Source organism: Tilletiopsis washingtonensis, assembly GCF_003144115.1.
Source record: "Tilletiopsis washingtonensis strain MCA 4186 unplaced genomic scaffold FA09scaffold_16, whole genome shotgun sequence".
Taxonomy (NCBI): domain Eukaryota; kingdom Fungi; phylum Basidiomycota; class Exobasidiomycetes; order Entylomatales; genus Tilletiopsis; species Tilletiopsis washingtonensis.
In genome coordinates, this window is record NW_020312013.1 from 390,425 (window position 1) to 411,838 (window position 21,414).

The window sequence follows — 21,414 nt, forward strand, 5'->3', positions numbered from 1 at the left end:
GTCCGTCGCACCCTCGGCCCAAGCAGCATGGCCCCGCACTCACAGATCTTGACAGCGCGCGCTTGAATACAATGCAGCGTGTGCATGTGGGAGCGCGGTGCCCGTCTTGGCTTGCGCCGCAAGGAGGTGTGCGCCAAGCGAGGCCCGCCCGTCGTTGCAGGCTCGGCAAGCGCACGAATTGACAACGACGAGCGAGCGTCCGCGAGGCGAGTCTTGATGAGGGCACGGCACGGCCGCGGCCTCTCTCGCGCTGCGCGGCGAACTCGAGCGTTCGGCGGTGTCGCCGAGGCCACGCGGTGCCGGGCAGCCAACGACTCTCGGAGCGCTGCCCGAGGCGCCGCCGCGCCGAGGCTCCGCGCGAGCAAGCTGCACCTGCGACGGCCCGGCGGGCTACGAACGGCCGCTGCGCCGAGGTGCTCGGGCAGAACGCAGCAGCTCTGCAGCGCTGCTGCTGATGCTGATGCTGCCGCTGCGCTCTGGGCGTGGGCAGCGCCACACACAGCGCGCAGCTGCCTTGCAGTGCTGCAGCACCACGGCACGCTCGGCAGCAGCGCGGCAGCAGCCGGCTTCGAGCGCCTCGCAGCCGCGCTCCGACTCGACCTGGCCGCTGTTTGCCGCGGCAGCACGAGAGGGCAGCGCAGCGCACGACATGACGTCGGGAGCGTGGCGCTAGAACGCAGGCCCATGGGCCGCATGAACGTCGGCCGCGCAAGCAAGCAGCTTCGCGAGAGATGGCCGAGCGCCGAGCCACCCGACTCTGCGCCTTGGCTGCTGACGCTGGCCCGCCCACGTCACAGCCTCCGCACCGCAACCGAGCGCCCTTGATAGTTTTGAGCGCCCAAGCTAGGCACGGCTGCATGAAAGGTCGCTCGGACGCTGAGCGTGACCGCGGCCAGCAGGTGCAGCGCCGAGCTCGCCGCCTCCTCTCATGCTGCTGCCTCAGCTCGGAGGCTCGGAGAGTAACGGCAGCAGCAGCAGCAGCAGCAGGGCCCTCCTGCTGATCAGCGCCAGATCACCGCTCACTGTTGCGCTGGCCGCCGCCGGGGGTGGTGCTGCTTTGGCTTGGCCCGCTGGCCGCAACTCTGCGGCGACTAGGCATGGTCCAACCTTGTCCAACAGCAGGGCGTTACGCCGACGAGAGGTTCGATTGAGCCGCCTGCACCGCACCCGCACGAATGCACCACCCACATGGCGACCACGTCGTGCGGGTGCACGGGCGCTGCGGGAGACAGGCGCACCAAATGAGCGACCCACACCTGCGGATGCTGGCGAAATACTGATGGCGCTCCACGCTCATGCGTGACGTTCACCCTCGCCCGAGCGCCGGATGTGGAGAGAGCATGAATGCCCATCTCGGGGAGATGTGATAGGCACGGGCATGGTCGCGTGCACACGACGTTGCGAGGCGGGCCGCTGCACAGAGCCCGGCGCCTCGAGGTGCGCCAGAAGCTGCGGTGACTTTGATGAAGAGCGATCTCACGGCTTGCGTGTCGCGTCACACGACGTCACTCGACTCCTCGGGAAAGCGCTCCTTCGTGTACACTGCATGCCCATGCTACCGCGCTACCCGGGGCGCCACGAGCTGGATGAAGTCCTCGATCTGCGCGACGTACGAGTCGGGCAGCGAGTGCTTGGCCACGAAGGCGAGCGCTGCCTCATGGGCGTCATCTGCGTTGCGCCAGGTCAGCGACTGCCACCGCGATGCACAGGTAGTCCGCTTCTGCGCACCGGCAGCGTTGAGCCCGAGCTGCAGCGGCGGCGCGTCGTCGCTGACGTCGATGCAGAGCACGGCGTCGTACGGCACACCATCGAGCAGCTGCCGCTCATTCTGCGGTGCCGCATCGCCGCTGGCCGCGATCACCTCCGCCGTAGGCCTGTGGCAGCGTGAGCGACGTGCCAGCGCGCTCTGTCGCTCGACTCACCCGCCGCTGCGCTGCGTTCGCTTCACTACTTCCGCGCAGGCCTCGTCGTGCGCGCGACGCTCTGCCTCGTCGACCTCGCCATCCTCGGCGTGCCCAGTCGTGTACATGCAGATCCGTCCGGTGTTCGAGGCGGCGGCAAGGTCGCCGCACGGCAGCAAAGCTACCGCCCAAATGCTGATGCTCGGCTGTGCAATCGTGTCCTGCAGAGCCGCGCCTGTTGGACGTTCAGCACACGGTCGTCTGAGCCCGGCGCTCTACTCACTCTCCCAGCTCCACAAACGTACCGCGCCTTCTTCGCCGGCAGTGGCAGCCAAGCTGCCCTGCGCAGCCGCAGCGTAGACGAATGGCTCGCGCGGCGTGGACAAGACTCGCAGTGCCTCGCCGCCGCTCGTGGGCACGCCAGGTGGGCTGCGCCGCTCATCCAGCGACCATACTCGCGCACTGCCGTCGTTGGACGTCGTGAGGAAGAGCGACTCTGCGGCGTAGAACTCGGGCATCGCTCCGTCGAGTACTCGAGGCTCGTTTAGGGGGACTAGCGCTCGCACTACGTCGTCGTGTCCAGCCCACACGCGCACGAGCGACGAGCCATGGAAGAGACGCACGAAGCGATCAGCGCCCGCTACAGCGCAGCGCAAGTCAGCTACGGCTTGTCCGCTCGGCAACTCCCACTCACAAGTCAGCACTCGTGGCTCCCCCTCGTGCACTCCGCACACGCTAGCGTCCCAGACGGCACAGTCATGCCACATGGTGTCGAGTGACGTCCATGTCTCCTCATCATCGGCACGGCTCCAGGTACGTGCAGAGCCGTCCCAGCTTGACGACACGAGAAGATGGCGTGTGCCGTCGACGAACGAGTGGAGCGCAGTTACGTTCGCCTCGTGGCCCGAGAGACGGAGCCCTTTGGAGACTGGAGCGCCGCTCTGCGCCGCGGCTGGGAAGGGAAAGACAAGCACCTCTCCCGAGAGGCCGGCAGTGAGAAGCTGCGCTATGTCGCCTGTCAGCATTCACTCCTGGCAGCCGATCGTAGCCATACCTACGTCGCGAACCGCCCACAAAGTGTACAGCGTTGAGATAGCGGCCTTGCGGATCTGCCCATGCGCCGTGCTCTCCCCATGGCCCACGCCGCTGCTCGCCGTCAGCGCCGCAGCTGAGCTGGCGCACCCATGCCCGTGCCGTGCCGTCGCGCGAGGCGGAGAAGAGCGCCTCGATGGGCATGTCTGCGCCGTCGATGATGCCAGGCTCGAGCACGCAGGCGTGCAGCGCCTTGACGTCTGAGGTGTGCTGCGCCAGGACGTGCGCGAGACGCCAGGGCGAGCTGGGCCCTGCCGCTGCCTCGCGCTCGCCTGCAACAGGCTCGTTGTCGCCCATGCTAGTCGAGACGGCTGTGGTGCGGCTGCTTGCGATGTACTTGAGGCGCTTGTGGTGGTGGAAGGCAAGCCTTGCCGGCAGCGTCTGCTTCAAGGTCGAGCGCTTGCGCGCCACGGACGCGCGCACGGTCCGCGGGGCGCTGCATCCCGATGCCCCTCGCAGACCCGCGCTTCTTCTCGACACGCGACTCGCTCCTCACCACCACCTCATCGTTGCGCCGCCCAGAGCACCCCACTGCCAAGCATCGGCGCCGCTACTGCTGCCGCCCTCGCATCACAGCGCTGCAGGCGGCTCTGCGGCCCTCGCCGTCCCTTTGTCCTCTTGCGGCCGCCGCCCCTCCACTGCCCAGCATGCCTCGCGCTCCGCCGGGCGCGCCGCGGCGCCTCGTCATGAAGCCCGCGCCGCCGCCGGGCCCGTCGCGCGAGCTGCCGCTGCAGTACACCAGCTTTGCCGTGCCGCCGCCGGTGAATGCAAAGAGTGAGTGTGGAGCAGCGAGGCGAAGAGCGGCGCCGTGAAGGCGGCAGCGGCACGGCGCCATCGTCGACCTGCGTGCGCGCTGGCAAGCTCAGCTGCTGGACGCTAGACTGAGCCGCGGTTCGCAGACATGGCGAGCACATACCTCAAGACCGAGGCGCAGACATGGCTTGGCAGACAGGCGCCGGCGCCGCCGCTGGGCCAGGGCGTGGTGCCGAGCCGCGGGCGCAAGCGCAAGCGGCCCGAGGCGACCAATGCGCGCGTGGCCGAGGACGATGAGGAGGAAGAGGGCGACGAGAGCGGCAGTGAGACGGATGTGAGTAATCTTCTTGCAGAGCGTCAGACCTTGCGGCTCACGCTCTGGCAGGCGGCGGCAAATCCGGCGCAGCGCACACTCGTGATTCACCCAAGCACGTCGTTCCTGCGCATCGGCCTCGCCTCGGATCTCTATCCGCTCACGGTGCCCAACGTCGTGGCCCGGCGAGACCGCGAGGGCGCACCTCCACGGCCTGCGCGGGCGTCTGCCTCGCCCGAGGAGGAAGACGGCGTGGAAGAGGCTGAAGTGGAGGAGGAGGACGCCGAGGAGGAGGATGCAGACGGCAAGCGCAAGAAGAAGAAGGACCCGGTGAGTGCGCCTTCACGGCGGGCACGGACACTCCGGCTGACTCTGTCGCAGCTCACGGTCAAGATCGACGTCTTGCGTGCCGACCTGCGCAGCATCATGCGCGCCATGAAGCTGCGGCCCGTAACCAACGGCCGTGGGCTGGCAGCCGCGTACAACGAGACGTCACGAGCGGAGAAGGTGCCAGAGCACAACGACGTGATGGGCGTCGAGTGGACCAAGACGGCGGCGTCGGATCCGGATGTGCTGCTGGGCGAGCGTGCACTGCGCCTGCCGGCCTTCTCTGGCGAGGCGCAGTCCGCGAGCCGGCCGTGGGAGCTCTTCTATCCCTTCCGCCAGGGCCGCCTCGACATTGAGCCATACGTGGCACGCTACGGCTCGGCTGCGGCGCAGGCGCTGCTCAGCGACGTGCGCGCGATCCTGATGCGCGCCATCACTGCGCCACGCGAGGATCTCGAGGCTCGCGACGACGCCGCCGGTCCGCCGGACTACGGCCTCGGCATCGACGCCAAGGAGCTCGGCACGTACAGCGTCATTCTCATCGTCTCGGACCTGTACAGCGCGACGGACATCCAGGACTTGACGGACCTGCTGCTCGTCGACATGGGCTTCCAGGCGATCTGCATTCAGCAGGAGAGCGTGAGCGCCACTTTCGGCGCCGGCCTCAGCAGTGGCTGTGTCGTGCGCATCGGCCGCGACCACACGGCAGTGACGTGTGTCGACGAGGGCCTCGTGCTGGCCGAGTCTCGCATCGGCCTCGCGTACGGCGGCGACGACGTGAGCCTGTTCTTCGCACAGCTGCTGCGTGCCGCCAACTGCGCGTACAAGGAGCTCGACTTCTCACGACGACTTGCCGACCGCTGGATCGTCGAGGACCTCAAGCACCGCCTCCTCACGCTCGACGCGACGCAGCTCGGCCTCGTCATCTCGGACTTCCATGTGCGCTTGCCGGGCCGGCCAACGCTCAAGTACCAGGTGCGAACCTACGACGAGGTCATCCTGGCGCCCATGCTGCTGTTCAGCCCGCGCGTCGTCAGCTTCAAGGGCAAGCGCTCGTATGCGGCGCGTCTCGGCGGTGGTCTCAACCAGGCCGAGCGCGAGGATGGCGAGCGCGGCGCGCTGGGCACCGGCGCCGACCTGCCCGTCACTGCAGCCATGCAGGGCTCTGTCAGCCACCTTCTGCCTGCGGCGCCAGATGCTGCCGCAGCGGACGCCACTCCTGCGCCGGCTGCACAGGCGGCGACGAACGGCACTGCCGCGGCCGGTCGCGAGGCCGGCGCGAGCCCGCATCCGGTGAGCCTGCCGCCGGGCATGGAGCAGCTGGCGCTGCCCGACTTTCACGCACGCATGGCCGCGGCCTCTGCTGCGGGCGGCTCGACGGGGTCGCCGATCAAGAACGAGATCTCGAGCGGCACGGCCGGCCCATCGCGAGCGCTGACTCCTGCACGCACGGCCGGCGAGTCGACGCGGCCATCGCCGTCTGCTGGCGGTGCACGCGGACCGAGTGCCACGCCTCTGGCGCTGCCGAGCATCGATGTGCAGTGGGAGGCGGCCAAGGTGCCGCTCGACGTCGCCGTCTGGAACTCCATCCGCGCCGCCGTGCAGCCGCAGATGACGACGAGCGCGCAGGAGGAGCGCGTCAAGCGCATGTCCAACAATATCATCTGCATCGGCGGCACGGCGCAGCTGCCCGGCTTGGGCAGCGTGCTCGAGGCACGGTGAGTGAGGGTGACCCCACGCGGAGTGCAGCAGCCGTCCGGCACGGTTTGAGCAGCGCGCTGACCCCCTCCTGCAGGCTCAACGTCCACCTCGCCGCCTGGTCGCAGAGCGTGCTCGGCAAGGACGCCGAGTCGAGCATCTCGGCCTCGGTCATCCCGCCGCCGCGCGACATGGACCCGCGCCTGCTCGCATGGAAGGGCATGGCGGTGCTTGCACGCCTCGAGAGCGTCGGCGAGATGTGGCTGCAGCGGCGCGACTGGGACGCCTTTGGCTGGCGCGCGCTGAGGGAGAAGAGGTGAGTGAATGTGCCCCGCTCGAGGGCGTCCGGGCGCCTGCTGACTCGGCGCTTCGCGACGACAGTCTGTTCTTGTGATCAATGCGATGCGTCACCCGTGTCCCGTCTGCGCGTGCCTCACTTGCCCCGCCATTTGGCGAACGTCTCCTTGACGCCGCAGCCCGCCTTGAGGTCCTCCATGCACTTGGCATCGACGTCGCGCCCCTCCTGCGCCAGGCGCAACACGTCCTCGGCCATGCTTGGCGGCACAACGACGACGCCGTCGACGTCGGCGAGCACGAGGTCATGCGGGTTCACGACGGTGCTGCCAAAGGCTGCATCGGCAGGCAAAGTGGCGTCGCGGATCGTGATGGGCACCTGCAGCTCGGACGGGCGCGTGAACGGCGACTGCCCGACGGTCGAGTGGCCGCGCGCAAAGACCTGCGACTTGATGCTCAGCCGGCGGGGCCTCGTCAGATGGCGCCTACTCACGGCAAAGCCTGCTTCCCGATGCTCGGACAAGTCGCGGCAGCGCCCGTCGAGCACGACGCCCTTGACGCCGATGGCCTGTGCCCGTGCAGACATCAGGCCGCCCCACACAGCCGAGCGGGTCTCTGACAGCGGACGTCAGACAGGTCTATCTGAGCAAGCACAGGGACGCACCCGGTGGGGCACTGACGACCATGACGCTGTCCGGCTCAGCGGCATCGACCTGAGGCGCAGTGAGCACAGAGCTGGCACACCCGCTGCCCTTGCTTGTCTCACAAAGTGCTGCGCCGGCTTCGGCGCGTCCTTGTCCGCCTGCGAGACCATCTGTGCGCTCTCCGCGATCAGCTCCGCTCCGTGATGCGGTGCATCGCGACAGCCTCACCTTGACCGTGAAGGCTGGTCCGCACACTCGCGCGTCGCCGTCGACGTGGCGCGGCGACCACATCTCGATGCCAGCGAGCAGGCCGCCCGTCGGGTGCTTGAGCTTCACCAGCGCATCAGAGACCTGCGCTTTCGGCCGTCAGCGCGGCGCAGCAGAGCGCGAGAAGGCCACGCGGCGCGGCGCACCTCGCAGGTCGAGAAGCGCGCAAGCGCGGCGATGAGCGCTGCGGATGTCTTTGCTGAGCTTGACGCTGCCATGCTGGGCTGCTGCGCGTGGTGGTGAGGAGGCAAGGAGCGCCACGTCGGCGGGCGCTGCCATGGCACCCCGCAGTCGCCGGCTAGTCCGTGTCCCGAGGCGCCGCCGTGGTATCTGTGCTCGGACCACCCTCTCAGGTCGGCACACGTGACCCCCGCCAGCGAGCAGCCCAAGTCGCCGAATAGATAGTTGCAGTTGCGAGAGCAAGGGTATGGCCGCAGGAGCAAGTGTGCGGCACAGGGAACAGAGCAGAGGCAGGGAGCAGAGCGCGCAAGGGAGCGGCTGGGCGCAGCGCCTACTTCTTGCGGAACAGGCCGCCGAGGCCGCCCTTCTTCGGCTCGGGCGCCTTTTTCTCGGCAATGGACGGCGGCGCCGAGTCCTTGGGCGCCGCAGCGCTGGCAGTGAGGCCTGCATCCTTGGGCGGACCGCGTGCGTCTCCCTCGCGCCAGCGCGGCAGGCATTCGCGCAGCGCATGCTGGAAGGCCGGCATGACCTTGCGCAGTGCTGCAAACTCCGGCACGGGAGCCGAGGCCATCTTCGGCTCGAAGAACAGCTGCGGCTCCTGTCCGCCCTCGGGACGCAGATGCTGGTGCAGCGGATCGAGCGACGAGAAGTAGGCCCAGGGAAACTCGGCCATCTCGCTGCCGCGCGCCTCGGTGCGCACCGTGCCGTCCTCGACGGGCATGCCTTCCTGCTCGAGCAGGATGCGCATGAGCGAGTCGAGCTCCTGTATCTCTTGCCGCATCGGGCCCTTGGGAATGTCGTCCTCCGTCAGGCCGCTGGCGGGCGCCGCGTCGGGCCGCGCGAGCAGGAAGTTCTTGCGCATCTCCAGCTCGTACCAGACCTGTGTGGAGCAGCGCTCAGCTCAGGCACTCTTCCGCACTGGCGCAGCCGTGCCACGCACCTTCTGCCAGCGGACATACTCCGCCAGGCGGTCCGTCTCCTTGAGTACGGCATCGACGTCTGCGTTCGTCAGGCTGTCGTCCTGCAGCAGCTCCTCGAGGTCGACTTCGATCTTCTTGGCCTTGCGGTTGGCCGGGTGGTACGGATCCGTCGTGCCCATGGCCATGTAGTCGGCGCCAGCCTGCAGCCAGCGCGTGAACGGCTCTGCGATCGTGTGGCACTCGCTGAAGAGCATGTACAGGCTGTTCTCGTGGCGCGCACACAGCGCAATGTAGGCCTGCAGGGCTGGACGGCGCAACAGCATGTCAGCGCAAAGGCGGCGCGGCAGACTCGCAGCAAGGCAACGAACAGTCGTCCTTCTTCTTTTTCATCTTGATGAGGTCGTCGATGAAGTTCTGCAGATCGCCGAGGCGCGCGGCGAGGTCTGCCACCTCGGCCACCTGCCGGATCGTCTGGTAGAACACCACCTCGAGCGAGTCCTTCAAGATCGACGGGATGAGCGCGCCGCTGGCCATGGCCACCGTCTGCTCGCGGTCACGCTTCTTGAGGCACTCGCGGAGGTGCAGGCGCAGCTGGGCGAACTTGCGCGCGTCGGCAGCGACGGTGGACGAGGCGTTCCAGTTGCTCGGCTCGCCGGCGTGCAGCTTGCCCATGGGCGACTTGGGCGGGTAGGCGAGGTTGAGGTTGGTGAGGTACGGCGACGCCGCAAAGGCGCGCTGCATCTCGAGCACGTGCTGTGGCAGATGGTCAGCGTGTGCTGCTTCCCACGGGGCTCGTGCTGCAGCTCACCTGCTGCTTCGACTGGCTGAGCTGCGAGCCGCTCGAGTAGAGCAGGATGGTCGTGAGCACATCCTCGCCCGTGCGCTCAGCGCGCGAGCGAATGGCACGGCCTTCGGGCCGACTGGCGCGCTTGACGTACTCCTCGATCTTCTTTGTGAGCTCTGCATCATCGATCATCTTGCGCAGCGGCACAATGTAGTCCTTGCCAATCGCCGAGGCCTCCTTGCCGAGCACGTAGGTGAAGATGCGCTGCACCAGCGACTTGCTTCCCGCGGGCCGCGCCAGCAGCAACGAGAGGATGCCCTGGATCATCGTCTGTGCATTGGCAACGCGCAGCAGCTGACGGGCGCCCCAGTATGGGAAGAGCGTGTGCACGCCCTTGACGACGTCGAAGATGCTGTCGGCGGCCGGCGACGTGACGAAGAGCGTGTGGAAGATGTATGCCGCATGCATGCGAGCCCACTCCTCGGCGTTGCGGAAGCGCGGCGGCAGGTTCTTGATGTTGCTGACCTGCAGGTAGGCCATCGTGTCCTCGAGGCCCGTCTCCGTCTCGATGTTCATCTCCTTGAACGCCTGCCAGTCCTTGCGCACACGCGCCGTCTCCTTGCCCGCCAGACGCCACACTTTGCCTTCCTCGCCCTCGAAGAGCGCATCAATGCGCGCCATGAGCTTGTCGTCGATGCGCGCCGGCTTGTCGAGGCCGCGCTTCACGGTGCCCTTGCCCCACTGCTTGCCCACGCCCCACTTCTCCGAGCCCAGCTCGCCGCGTCCAGGTCCGCGCAGCTCGCCCTCGCCGCGCACGCCAAAGCCACGTGCAAAGAAGCCGCCGAGGTAGCGCGTGAATGCGAGCGTATAGAAGCGCCGACTCGTGATCTCGCCGCGCTCCATCGACGTCGAGAAGTTGCGCGCCGCCGTCTCGTCAAAGTACGGCTGGATGCGCTTCTGCCAGTACTTGAGCGGCGCCTCGTCGAGTCCCGGAAAGGGACGCAGGTGCACCTGGAACATGTGTCGCAGAATCAGCGGCTCCGCGAGCTTCTCGGCACGCCGCGCCGCGTCCTCGTCGGCGTAGGGATCGTCGGCGCCGGCGGCAAACTCGCCCTTTGCGAACTCGGAGTCCATGTCCAGGTCGTTCTTGACGCGCTTCAGCTGCGGTCGCTCGAGGGCAAAAGGATAGCCGTACTGCGTGAGGGCGCCGAGCTTCTCCAGCTCGCTCCACTCGGCTTGCATCTGCAGCGAGACGAGCGCCTTGAGCAGGTAGTGGCGCTGCTCAGACGTGAGACGTCGCACGCGGCCGGCACGCCTGGCACGAGTCTCTTGTGCGGCTTTCTGCTCCGACGCAGCACGCTGGTCTGCCGCACGCTGCTCCTCGTCGATGAGCGCAGCTGCGTCCTTGGTGGGTCCGCCGTTGCTGGGCGATACGTCCTCGTCATCTTCAATCTCCTCCTCGTAGTCCGGCACCTCGAGATCCTCTTCGCCCTCGGGCCGCTCGAGCTCAGACGATGCGGCTGCAGATGGCTGAGCAGCGTGGTTCTGGGCAGCGGCGCAAAAGGGTCAGCAAAGATGTGCTAGACGAAGGAAGGCGAAGAGCCAGCACGCGAGTCGCGTCACACAGCCAGCTTGGGTGCCAGGAACGGCCCCGCAAGCGGCCCACCTGACCCCCTCAGCTGCAGCAGCGAGCAAATGCATCTGATTGCCTCTTGGGAATCAGGCGAACCTGAAGGCGCCAGGCACGGCAGGCACATCTGGGCTCTCTGGGCATGCATCGCGCAGCGGGCCCAGGGCCGGCGGTCGGGCGCTGGGCACCTGCTGCGCATGTGGTTCTGCAGCCTGAGGCACTCTGTTCTCGCCGACGGGAGCCGGCACTTCATCCAACGGACTGAGCGCTGGAGTCGCGCCAGACTGAGCGCTGTAGCGACTCGGTGAACTGGCCGCCGAGCCGCCCGCCTCGGCCTCCTCCTCGGACTCCTGCGGATCGCGCAGCTGTACGCCGCGAGGAGCGTTGCGCCTGCCCAGCAGGGCATTGAGCGTTGCCTCTTCATGCTCGCGGCGCGACATGACGGGCAGGCCGGCACCGGCGTCGGGCGGCTGTGCCGCGGCTTGCGCCGCATGCCGCCGCTGGGCGCGCAGCTCGACGGCCTCGGCCTGCGCCTGCTTTTCGCGGCGCAGCGCGAGCCATGGCGACTCGGGCGCAGCGACGGGCGGAGCTGCGGCCTGATTGAAGCGCATGCGGCGTGCGCCGTCGGTGCCTTGGCTGCTGCCGGAGAGCGCCGAGCCAGAGCGCGGGCGCGACGCCCCGGACGCATCGGCCTCGGGCGAGCCGTCGGAGGGTGCACGTGCGTGGCGATGCGCGGCAGACGACGGCGAGACGCTCACCCTGTACTGTGCGTCGGTGCCGGCGTCGCTGGGCTCGCGACTGCGGCTGCTGGCGGCCAGCTCGGCGGTGAGGCGGGGAGCGGCGGCGGCCGACGAGGCGGACCGAATGCTGCTGCCACCGGCAGCGGCGCCGCTGGCGTTGCGGCTGCCACTGCTGCCGCCGAGGCCGCTGCTCATGGAGCCGAGGATGGACTTGCGCGACGGCTTGTGCTCCGGCATGGCTGGCTGCGTGAGGGTGGTGGTGAGAGGAGAAGCGGCAGATGCGGGGGGGGGGGGGGGGCTGCCGTCTGACGCTGAAGGCTGCCCCGCCTGCTGATGCGGAGTGCGGCACGGGCTCGGCAGCAGCCTCTCAGGCACGCAATGTCTCACGCGCAGTACACTGCTCAAGTGCCTGACCCCGCGAGCCGCTGCAGGCTGCTGCTCCACCCTTTCAACGCCGCAGTCGCGCCGATCCCCCCGCAGAGCCGGCTCAGCGGCCTCTCTCCGCAGCCATGGGCGGGCGGCTGGCGGGAGCAGGAGCAGCCTGGACCGCCGAGAGCATTGCGGCACATGGATACGCCAGAAGGCATCTGTTGCGGCAGTGTAGGAAGAGCACGGCTGTGAGACGGTGTGCAGCAACGTCGTGGTGCGTCTTGCCCTCTGCGCCAGAGTCTGCTTCCGCCTCGGCAGCAAGTGCTGAGAGGCTCGGAGGCGCGCATCAGCGGGCGCCAGTCAGGACTGTTTCGCTGCTTGGGTGTACGTCGTTCTTTCCTCCTGACTGAGCATATCCTCAGTGCCAAAGGCGGGCGCTGCGAGCAGCCAGGCCGAGTAGCGGGCGGTGAGAGAGACAAGGGTGGTGGGTGGTGCGGGGCGCTCCGCGGGCTCCGCGGCTTGCCATGTTCCCACGAGGCACGCCCGTCAGAGGGCTGAGACCGACGAGGAGCATGCGTGCCTCTTGCTTCCTGGCCACAGCCATGCACCTCCCACCTCTTCTCTTGGCAGCACCGCTGCTCGCCGCCAGCGCCTTGGGCGAGAGCGTCGCGAGCTCAAGCTCCTCCTCCGGCTCCGCCTCGGGCTCGGGCTCGGGCTCGGGCGCGGGCCATGCGCCTCAACGTCTCGGCAAGCCCGGCTCAGGCGCCGCGGGCCTCGGCTCCTCCTCTGCACGTCCATTCCCCGAAGACGTCTTTGCGCACCCGCCCCACCGACTCTCCTTCGACGGCGCGCCCATCAGGAACGGCAGCGCTGCTCGGGTGGTGGAGGGCGAGGAGACGGTGAGTGAGGGCGGCGGGGTGGGGGGGGGGGGGGGGCTAGCAAGGGGGAACAAGGCAGAACGGCTGACGCACAGCGCCCTCCAGGTCGCTTCGGGCATTCCACACCTCTTCCGCGGTCCAGACGGTGCCTATCTCTGCCATCTGCCCGCTGCTCAATCCCGCGCCGCCTCTGCACCGCCTCTGTCCGCCTCCCAGCTCGCCGCCGAGCGATCCCGCGCCCTCTCTTCCGGCCTGGCGCTGCTCGAGCCGCTGCGGCAGCAGTGCATCTACCACACGCTCGACTGGTTCACCTACGAGTTCTGCCATGGCCGTTCGGTCCGACAGTTCCACGCGCTAGCGTCCTCGGCGCTGCCGGGAAGAACACCGGTGCCGGATCCGAAGCAGGACAGCTATGTCCTGGGGCGCGCGCCGGCAACGAGGGAGACTACGGATGTGGCACATCAACGACCGCAGGGAGAGGGAGGCACGGAGCTGATGGAAGTCGTGAGCTTTTCCGTCGGCGAAGCGGGGAGGAACGAGGACTTGCATGGCCAGAGATACCTCTCGCAAGTGTGGGGCGGCGGCACGCTCTGTGCCATCTCCAACGAGCCGCGCAGTATTGAGGTGCAGGTGAGTGACTGGAGAGAGGTGCAGCAGGAAGAGACGCTGATGAAGGACGGCGCAGTTTCATTGCTCGAGAAGACCGGGCGATCGCATTTCCCTGGTCAAGGAGACGACTACTTGCAACTAGTGAGCTGCATCGCCTCTCGCGGCAAGGCGGTTGGCACGATTCCTGGGACAGTCGGGGCGAGAGGGCGCTGTGCCATCGCTGATCACGGAGCACCCTTTCGCGCAGCGTTCTGATTGTCGACACTCCGCGCCTCTGTGCCGACTCGGTCTTTGCCGTGCCCGAGGAGCAAGTGCACGACATAGTCTGTCGTCCGGTAGTCTCGGACACCTACACCTCTCCCATCGCCAGCCGTACAGCGCAGCAACTCGACTCTGGCGCCGCGGCGGCAGCGAGTTCGCCGACGGTCGGCGAGGCAGGACCGAGCGAAGAGGCAGATGAAGAATCCGGCTTTCATACGAGGGGAGATCCCTTCTCCCTTGGTGGCCTGCCGGATGGCGGCGGAGAAATGTGGGCGGTAGACGTAGATGAGGATGGGCAGGTAGTGATGGAGCGTTACGACGAAGACTTTGACGCTCCCGAGTCCGACTTCGACGACCAAGGCGCCTCGAGCGATGCCGAGGCAGCAGGCATCGGCGGCGTGGGAGACATTGAAGTGCAACTGCTCGAAGGCGACATGGACCCGGCGATTCGCGCACGCATCCAACAACACATCAACGACGTCGCCGCGCGTGCGGCACGCGAAGACGCGGCGAGTGCACAGCCGCGCTCGGCGGAAGAGCGCTGGGCCATGCTGCAGGAGGCGCTCAAGGAGGCCCTCGCAAAGAGCGGCATAGAGGCCGTGGTGCAGGAACGACCACCGCCTGGTACGACGCAGGATAGAGAGAGGGCGATGCAGATGGCACGCCAACAAGAGCAGCAGCAGCAGCAGAAGCAGGAAGCGAGAGAACTGCCGAGGGCGAGACAAGGGCTGGCTGCCGCACCGGCCGCTCCTGCTCAACCCGTCGCTCCTCCGCATGCACAAGCACAGCAAGCGCGTCAAGCACCTCCGCCGCCGGCACCGCAAGTGCAGGCAGCTCGTCCCGCCGCGCCTGCAGCAGCAGCGCCGCCCCTGCAGCAGCAAGCTCGAGCGCAGCCTCAAGCAGCAGCAGCAGCAGCAGCCAACGCGCGCCTCGAGGCGGCAATCGCAGCGGCACTCGAGGCGACGAAGAAGCTGCGCGCTGGCGGCGCCGCCGTCGACGGCGCCGATGGTGGTGCCGCAGGCGGCGGTGGCGCAGCTGCGGCTGCACGTGGCACCCAAGCTAGGACGCAGGAGTCGCTGGGAGAGAGGGCGGAGAGGTTTTGGAGGGAGAAGAAGGAGAGGGAGAGGAAGCGAGAGGAGCTCTGAAGAGGAGAGGAGAGGAGTGAGAGGCACAATGTCACCTTTGTCTGTTCGTTTGGTTGGAGAGCTCTGCCCCCCCCCCCCCCCCCCCCGGCTCTCTTCCTGCTGAAAGAGAGGCCCGAATGCTTCGCTGTCCCGCATGTGTGTCGCCCTCTGGGCCAGAGGAGCCAAGGCACTCGTACGCATGCGAGCCTGATGTCTTTGCTAGCGCACCGAGCGTCAGCTGCAGCTTCGCAAGAGGTCTCTGCTGCGCGTTGCGGTGCCAGGCTTGCTCGCTGGACGAGCAGCGCAAGGGCTTCGGCCGTAGCGAGCCACCGCAGCGCGGCGCGCCGGCGGCGGCGCACGTCAGCGCAGCGCTGCGGCGCTTGGCTCGCGCCGGCGGCCGCTGCGGCGCGAAAACTACAAGCAGTCTTCGCGCAGCGACGTTGCCTCCACTCCACCACGCCGTCTCTCTTGCCCAGCATGTTCGCACGCGGCATCTCTCGTTCTCTCCCCCGGAGCGGCGCGCTGCGTCGCGCCATGTCCTCCAACGCCCCACGCTCCTCCTCCTCTGCGCAGCAAACGCGCATCGCCGCCGCCGCCGGCGGCGCAGCGCTCGTGGGCCTGCTGGCGTACGCTGCTTCCAGCCGCGACACTGCAGCCGTCGAGGGCGGCAAGGCAAAGCGATTGAGCTACTCGGAGCGCATGCGGCCGAGAGGCGATGGAAAGATTAGCATCCCGTGGCCCAAGGAGGAGCCGGAGGAGGAGGAGCAAGAGGAGGCGGCCGTCGAGGAGGCGGGAGGTGAGTGGCGAGAGGCGTGTGGCAGGTGCAAGGGGAAGCGGGTGGAGCGGCGTTGGCAGTGGAATGGGAAGAAGGACGGGGCGAAAGCGCAGGGGCGGGCTTCGATCCACTGCCGCAGCAAACCGCACGCTTGCGCAGACCCTGAGCATCGCACTGACCCCCCCTTTCTCAGAGCCACTGCAAGCTCTCGAAGCCGAAGCCTCGCAGCAGTCGGCCTTCGATCCCGAGACCAACACGATCAACTGGGACTGTCCGTGCCTGGGCGGCATGGCCGACGGGCCGTGCGGCGAAGAGTTCAAGCTGGCCTTCTCCTGCTTCGTCTTTAGCGAGGCCGAGCCAAAGGGCATCGAGTGCGTCGCCAAGTTCCAGGGCATGCAGGACTGCTTCCGCCGGCATCCGGAGATCTATGCCGAGGAACTCAAGGTGCGTTTTGCGCTTGCTGAGGAGCGCGCGATTTGCGAAAGAGGAAGGAGAGGTGCTGATGGCTTGAGCTTCGCTGCCTGCAGGACGAGGAGTGGGAAGAGGCAGAGCGCGATGGTGCCGCGCCCGAGACGGGCAGCGATCTTAGCGCCGCCGCGCCGGGCACGCAGGAGCACAGCGACTAGGCGCCTCGCGACTAGATGCGTCGCGCCGCTGCAATGCCACCACTCAAAACGGAGGAAGAATGACGTCGTGATTGCGGTAACAGGCCAGAAGTGACAGTGACGGGGAGTGCCAGACGGGACAGCTGCGGGACGGTGGTGGTGCGTGACAGGTGAGGACGAGGCGTGCAGACGGGCGAGGCGAGCAAAGGCGCCTTGCACGGGCCGGCGTGTGGCTCAGCGAGCACGAATGCAACGGGGAGCTTCTACGTCTTGCGGCGCAGCGCAGCGCCGTGCTCGATCATGTAGCGCGCGAGCCGGGAGTGGCTGCGCGCCTGACGAGAGTTGAGGATGCTCTTGTCGCCGAGGTAGTGCGTGCAGATGAGGTGTCCCGCGGCCGGCTGCACGAAGAGGAGACCGTAGAACGTCGACGTGATGGGCATGGGATAGTCGGCGTTGGGCAGCAGCACAGCCGTGCCGCCGGGACCATCGCCCGTGTGAGAATCAGTCTTGCCGCTGACGGGCAGCGAGGCGCCCGCGGGAGAGGTGAAGGCCAAGACGCCGATGCGACAGACGTAGTCGAGCGTGTGCGCAAAGTCTGGAGCGAGAAGGCGTCAGCATGGCAGCTTCGAGGGTGCCGGTCGTCGACACTCACGCTCGACGTGAGCAAACGGCGGACGGCCGGCCGAGTCGAGAGGCGAGCTAAAGTGCGACGCCGCGCTGCGAGGTGCCGGGGGAGGGAGATCAGGCGTCGGCCTTGCGCAACTCTGCCGGCCACGTGCGATGCTCACCTGGCGAAAGTGTACACCTCGAGCGCGCCAAGTACCTCACGGCTGAAGTCGGCGAGCAGCTGGTCGACCCAGGCCGAGGCGATGATGCCGCCCTGAGAGTGCGCAATGAGCACCACCTTCTTCTTGCTGCCCATCGCCACGTCGTTGAGCGCCGCCTTGAGCACCTCGTAGCCCGCCGAGGCGTCGCGCGTGGGCCTGGTAGTGGGTGCAACGTTCAGCACTGCTTGCCACCTCTGACGGCGCGCACACTCACCAGCGCAGGTCGCGCTGGATCAGACACTGCGCCAGATCCGCCAGCGGGCCGAGCGAACGATTGTTGATGCCGACGACGTTGCGGCTGATAGGGAATGTGAGCGTGCGCGAGTGGGGGTATTGGCACGCATGCACGCACCCGAAGAGCTCCTTGAAGCGAGCGAGGGCCTTGCGCGTGCCCGAGGGCGTCGTGGCGACTCCGTTGATGCTGCATGGCGGAGGTGAGTGCGGAGCATGACTGCACCTGTCGCGAGCCCCTCACAAAAACCACGCCTCGTCGGCGTGGCCGTCGGGCGCCAGGTTGCGGCCGAAGACGACCTCGGGGCCCTGCGCGAAGAGGAAGAGCGACGCGCCCGCCCACGTGGCGACGAGCGTGGGCACGGGCGCCGGAATGCCGACGAAGAGGGCCGAGAAGAGCACGGGCAGCACGAGGAGCGAGCAGGCCAGCGCCAGAATCTGGAAGACGACGCCCTGCAGCGTCATGTCCTGGAACGGGTAGGCGCCGCGGTTGAGGTTGAGCGGCACGAGCGCCGTGGGAATGTAGGGCGCCTGCCAGATGAACTGGCGCAGACGGAGTAGAGTGGTCAGCCAAGTGTACGACGTGCAGCAGCTGCAGCTCGCCACGCCTCTGCGGCGGCCACGCACCAGCAGCAGGTCGGTGAAGAGCACGTAGAGGGCGCTGCCGCGGTACGGCACGGGCGCGGCCTTGATCTCGGCGTCGTCGGCGGGGATGGAGGCGAACATCTTGACGGCGCCGCCCTGTGCGGCGTCGGCGGCCGCAGTGGCGGCGCTGCTGCTGGCATTGGCGTGGGGCAGCGGCGCGGCACCGTCGGCGGCGATGACGGCGTTGGCCTGCATGCGCGCCACGCTGCCGCTGCTGCCGGCGAGGAGCGCGTCGGGCACGCCCATGCCCGCGAGGGCGCTCTTCTTGGCCTGGCTAGCGCCGGCGCCGATGCCGTCGAGGAGGCTGAGGCTGTGTGCCATCGTGAGGAAAGGTGCGGTGCGGCGCGGTGCGGCACGGCAGTTGGGGTGGTGGTGGTCGGGAGCAGGAAGCGAGCCCGCGGCGCGCTGCTTTATGCGCCTGGTGGATGGCAGGCCGCAGGCCGCAGCGCCGTGCGCTCTCGCTGCCCCTGCGTCTCTTTCACAGCACAGCAAGCCAGGCAGCCAGGCACAATCGGGCTCCGTGCATGCTGCACTGAGTGCCTGCTATCGGAGCTGCAGTCCGAGCTCGCTCGCAGTCGGCTCGCCTGAGTTCGGCTGCTGCGCGTGCACGGACGTGGGCTGGCCTTTGCGTGAGCCAAGTGTTGCTCTGCGCAGGTGGAGGTGTGCTGGGGCTGGCTGTCACGCGTGGGAACGGGCGCCTGGCCGCGGCGGGCATGGCCGAGGCTCGGGCATGGCGCGCCTCTGGCTTCATAGCTTGGTGTTGCGCTCGCTGTTGGCCTGCCTTTGCCCTGAGCACGGCTTTAGCCTGAACCGGCACACGCCGGCAGCGCTCCCGAGGCACCGGACCGGAGCGCTCCCGCATCTTTCAAAAGGCAGCGAGCGCGCGGCACGGCTCTCCTGGCTCGCACTCATCAACACCGCGCACCACGGGCGCCTCTTTCGCCGCCTCGCAGGCCGCACCCAAGCTCTCGCAAGTCTCCCCAGCGTGCCGCCTCGGCCGAGCCGCCGCCGCGTGTCCAGCGCACCCTTGCCTCGCTTCAGCTTCAGCCATCGTCCTGCATCTGCCACAATGTGCGTTGTCTCTCCCGCCGGCCGTTACGGCGCGTCAGCTCATCATGGCTGACTCGCCTTGTCGCTCTTCTCCTGGCATCGAAGCGATCTGGCACATCATGCCACCCTCACTCGCGCCTCCCGCCCTCGAGCCTCCCGCTGGTCTGCCCGCCGTTGCACCGCCCTGGACGCTCTCCGCCTCCTCCTGGATCTTCCCACACTGGACGTCTCCCTCTCACATCTCCTCGCAGCGCTCTGCCTCCTGCTCCGCCGCCGCCAGCTCCGCCTCTTCGCTGGCGCAGCGGCAAGGTCTCGATGCTGGCTCATACGCGCCTCGCGAGGTGCTCTACTTGGGCGCCGAGGCCGATGTCTTCAAGGGAGGCCTGGGCGGATGGATCATCTATCGCTACACGTCCAGTCCTGTGGGGCCATACGATGAGCTCATCCACGTCGCTGGCAGCTTTGCGAGTGCCGAGACTGGTCTCACCAGTGCGTTGGACACGCGGTGTGGGAGACAACACACCTTGTGGGGGCCCAACAAGTGATGTGCTGGAAGCTGACATCGCGCTTTCGCTTTGCCCAGCTCTGCGCATCACAAACATCTACGTCTCGACGGATGTCTCGGTGTGGAATGGTCGCCGCAACTGGAACATCCCCAAGCATCGCGCCGTCTTCTGCTTCGACGACGACACCTCTTCTTCTTCTTCTGCCGGCAGCGGCGGCGCGACGACTGTGCGCATCTCGCATCCGCACCACGCCGCCTCGCCGTTCTTCGCCGCGAGGCTGGCGCCGCGGCGCTGGTCTCCCTCGCTGCCCGTGCGGCCGTGGATGCTGCCGACGCTCGCGTTGCTCGGGCCTCCCTTGCTCACGGGCGCATACGAGAGCGAGGGCGCAAAGCAAGTCGTGGTGCAGTCGCAGCCAGAAGCAGCTTGGCGCATCTCTCAGCCTACGTTTAGCGGCTCGATGCGCCTCGCTGCCGCTGAGCCAATGCTGGTGCGTCTTGCCGGTGCAGGCAACGCTGCGCCTCTTTCTTCTGCGAATGCAACCTGTCACTCACCAAACGTCACTGCCCTGTTGGCACAGGACGGAGCATTCGGCGATGGCGAGAGCTTTGCAAAGCTGCAGCGCACGTGGTGCAGCTTTGGCTTCTACGTGCGTTTGCCGGCTCCTCTCCCCCGGCCCCCCTTTGCGCATCTTCTCTCTGATCACGTTCCTCCAACCTCTCCTGGCAGTTCCCGCAAGTCACAGTGACGTTTCCTCTGGCCCTCGAAGTAGGCCCAGGCGCGCGCAAGGCAGAGCAAGAGGGCGGAAAGACGAAGTGAAGCTTCACACTCAAGGCGAGAGGCGTGGGGGGGGGCAGTGGAAGATCGAGTCGAATGCTTTCAATGACGAGTCAGTTTGCCCTTCCCTCTCTGGTCTCTCTTCCCCTCTCTCTCTCCTCTACATGCGCACGTGTCTCCTGGCCGCCATGCTACTCCTCGGTTGCGCCTCGTTTCGCTCTGCCTGCTTGGGCCTCTGCAGATGCCGCACTGCGCCGGTGCGATGCAGCAGCAGCAGGCCGTCTCTGTTGAAGCGCACCGCGGCCAGCAGATCGTCCTTTGCGCCGTCGCTCGGCGGCGGAATCGTGTACGAGGCAATCGGCTGCAGTTCGGCCACCAGGCCTCGTCCGGCCGCCTCGTGCGACACTGCATCGCCTGCCTGCGCGAATGCCGAGGCACCTCCGCCGCTGGCGGAGGAGACATTGCCGAGTTCGAGGCCCATGGACGCGCGGCGAGCGGAGAGCGAGGTGCGTCGAGCCTCGGAGAGGGAGAGCGTGGAGCCGATCGAGGGACGCTTGTGCGCTGCGCCGAGCGCATTCGAGGAAGCGCCGTGCGACGAGGACTGGGCGTGCGCGTGGCCTTTGGGACGATGAAGTGCAGCGCTTGAGAAGTCCCACTGGTGAGAGAGCCGCAGGAAAAGGTCAGTTGCTATGCAAGTCAAATCGCGCGTGCCTTGCAATGCCCCCCCCCCCTTCCAGAGCTTCCAGCAACTTGCGGTACCCCCCCAAGGTCGGCGGCGAGCGATCAGCCACTCACCAGGATGATGCGATTGTCCTCTCCCACACTGGCAAAGCGGTAGATGCGATCGTCGGCGCCCCAGCGCCACGGATCAAAGGCGATGCCGCGCACGAAGCTGGCGTGTCCGGGACAGCGCGCCACGATGCGTCCTTCGCGCGGCGCCCAGATCGTCACCAGGTCGTCGCACTGTCGGGCGACGATGAGGGAGCCCGGGGACGGGGGGGGGGCCCAGGCGTGAGCAACGGGCGAAGCGAGGTCGAGGGAGAGAAGGGCAGGAGCGGAAAAGGCAAGAGAGAGAGAGACACACGCACGGAGCCGGTGAGGAGGAATCGACCATCGGGCGACCAAGCGAGGCATGTGAATGCGCCAAAGTAGGAGCCGAACGAGGCCTCGAGACTGGGGTGGGCCAGGAGGGGAAAGCAGGGCGCCTGGCGTGTCAG

General features: G+C 67.6%; 10 protein-coding genes across 10 annotated transcripts; 5 read left to right on the plus strand and 5 right to left on the minus strand.

The window, feature by feature from the left end:
• Window positions 1-714: 714 nt before the first annotated feature.
• FA09DRAFT_331162 (hypothetical protein) lies at window positions 715-1,614 on the plus strand. The gene has a single exon (XM_025742895.1). The coding sequence runs from the start codon at window positions 929-931 to the stop codon at window positions 1,301-1,303; it is 375 nt and encodes a 124-aa protein (XP_025596966.1). The 5' UTR covers window positions 715-928; the 3' UTR covers window positions 1,304-1,614.
• On the minus strand, window positions 1,556-3,290 carry FA09DRAFT_340047 (WD40 repeat-like protein; the record flags this gene model as incomplete). Its single annotated transcript, XM_025744282.1, has 6 exons — window positions 1,556-1,668; window positions 1,729-1,874; window positions 1,923-2,136; window positions 2,185-2,541; window positions 2,596-2,907; window positions 2,960-3,290. The coding sequence occupies 6 exons, from the start codon at window positions 3,288-3,290 to the stop codon at window positions 1,556-1,558; spliced, it is 1,473 nt and encodes a 490-aa protein (XP_025596967.1).
• Window positions 3,291-3,476: 186 nt separating this feature from the next.
• On the plus strand, window positions 3,477-6,500 carry FA09DRAFT_331164 (actin-like ATPase domain-containing protein). The gene is made up of 6 exons (XM_025742896.1): window positions 3,477-3,767; window positions 3,893-4,080; window positions 4,132-4,389; window positions 4,441-6,104; window positions 6,182-6,400; window positions 6,466-6,500. The coding sequence occupies exons 1-6, from the start codon at window positions 3,641-3,643 to the stop codon at window positions 6,476-6,478; spliced, it is 2,469 nt and encodes an 822-aa protein (XP_025596968.1). The 5' UTR covers window positions 3,477-3,640; the 3' UTR covers window positions 6,479-6,500.
• On the minus strand, window positions 6,028-7,568 carry FA09DRAFT_361830 (RraA-like protein; the record flags this gene model as incomplete). Its single annotated transcript, XM_025745405.1, has 6 exons — window positions 6,028-6,820; window positions 6,872-6,993; window positions 7,043-7,091; window positions 7,145-7,192; window positions 7,251-7,378; window positions 7,436-7,568. The coding sequence occupies 6 exons, from the start codon at window positions 7,566-7,568 to the stop codon at window positions 6,518-6,520; spliced, it is 783 nt and encodes a 260-aa protein (XP_025596969.1). The 3' UTR covers window positions 6,028-6,517.
• A 112-nt stretch (window positions 7,569-7,680) lies between these two features.
• Window positions 7,681-11,820, minus strand: FA09DRAFT_331167 (hypothetical protein). Its single transcript, XM_025742897.1, has 5 exons — window positions 11,562-11,820; window positions 9,198-10,718; window positions 8,758-9,142; window positions 8,410-8,693; window positions 7,681-8,349 (listed from the first exon to the last, which is right to left on the minus strand). The coding sequence occupies exons 1-5, from the start codon at window positions 11,778-11,780 to the stop codon at window positions 7,801-7,803; spliced, it is 2,958 nt and encodes a 985-aa protein (XP_025596970.1). The 5' UTR covers window positions 11,781-11,820; the 3' UTR covers window positions 7,681-7,800.
• Window positions 11,821-12,509: 689 nt separating this feature from the next.
• FA09DRAFT_331168 (hypothetical protein) lies at window positions 12,510-14,851 on the plus strand. The gene is made up of 4 exons (XM_025742898.1): window positions 12,510-12,811; window positions 12,896-13,420; window positions 13,476-13,540; window positions 13,647-14,851. The coding sequence occupies exons 1-4, from the start codon at window positions 12,515-12,517 to the stop codon at window positions 14,803-14,805; spliced, it is 2,046 nt and encodes a 681-aa protein (XP_025596971.1). The 5' UTR covers window positions 12,510-12,514; the 3' UTR covers window positions 14,806-14,851.
• Window positions 14,852-15,237: 386 nt separating this feature from the next.
• Window positions 15,238-16,392, plus strand: FA09DRAFT_331169 (hypothetical protein). The gene is made up of 3 exons (XM_025742899.1): window positions 15,238-15,580; window positions 15,753-16,003; window positions 16,087-16,392. The coding sequence occupies exons 1-3, from the start codon at window positions 15,262-15,264 to the stop codon at window positions 16,183-16,185; spliced, it is 669 nt and encodes a 222-aa protein (XP_025596972.1). The 5' UTR covers window positions 15,238-15,261; the 3' UTR covers window positions 16,186-16,392.
• On the minus strand, window positions 16,237-18,232 carry FA09DRAFT_331170 (hypothetical protein). The gene is made up of 7 exons (XM_025742900.1): window positions 17,850-18,232; window positions 17,467-17,765; window positions 17,344-17,412; window positions 17,206-17,289; window positions 16,953-17,147; window positions 16,817-16,881; window positions 16,237-16,759 (listed from the first exon to the last, which is right to left on the minus strand). Exons 1-7 carry the CDS (start codon window positions 18,186-18,188, stop codon window positions 16,428-16,430), a joined length of 1,383 nt encoding a protein of 460 aa, XP_025596973.1. The 5' UTR covers window positions 18,189-18,232; the 3' UTR covers window positions 16,237-16,427.
• Window positions 18,233-18,671: 439 nt separating this feature from the next.
• Window positions 18,672-20,321, plus strand: FA09DRAFT_331172 (hypothetical protein). Its single transcript, XM_025742901.1, has 5 exons — window positions 18,672-18,938; window positions 19,023-19,406; window positions 19,501-19,910; window positions 20,001-20,069; window positions 20,150-20,321. Exons 2-5 carry the CDS (start codon window positions 19,037-19,039, stop codon window positions 20,237-20,239), a joined length of 939 nt encoding a protein of 312 aa, XP_025596974.1. The 5' UTR covers window positions 18,672-18,938; window positions 19,023-19,036; the 3' UTR covers window positions 20,240-20,321.
• On the minus strand, window positions 20,241-21,371 carry FA09DRAFT_361835 (hypothetical protein). The gene is made up of 3 exons (XM_025745406.1): window positions 21,282-21,371; window positions 20,993-21,160; window positions 20,241-20,852 (listed from the first exon to the last, which is right to left on the minus strand). Exons 1-3 carry the CDS (start codon window positions 21,309-21,311, stop codon window positions 20,358-20,360), a joined length of 693 nt encoding a protein of 230 aa, XP_025596975.1. The 5' UTR covers window positions 21,312-21,371; the 3' UTR covers window positions 20,241-20,357.
• Between the last annotated feature and the right edge of the window lie 43 nt (window positions 21,372-21,414).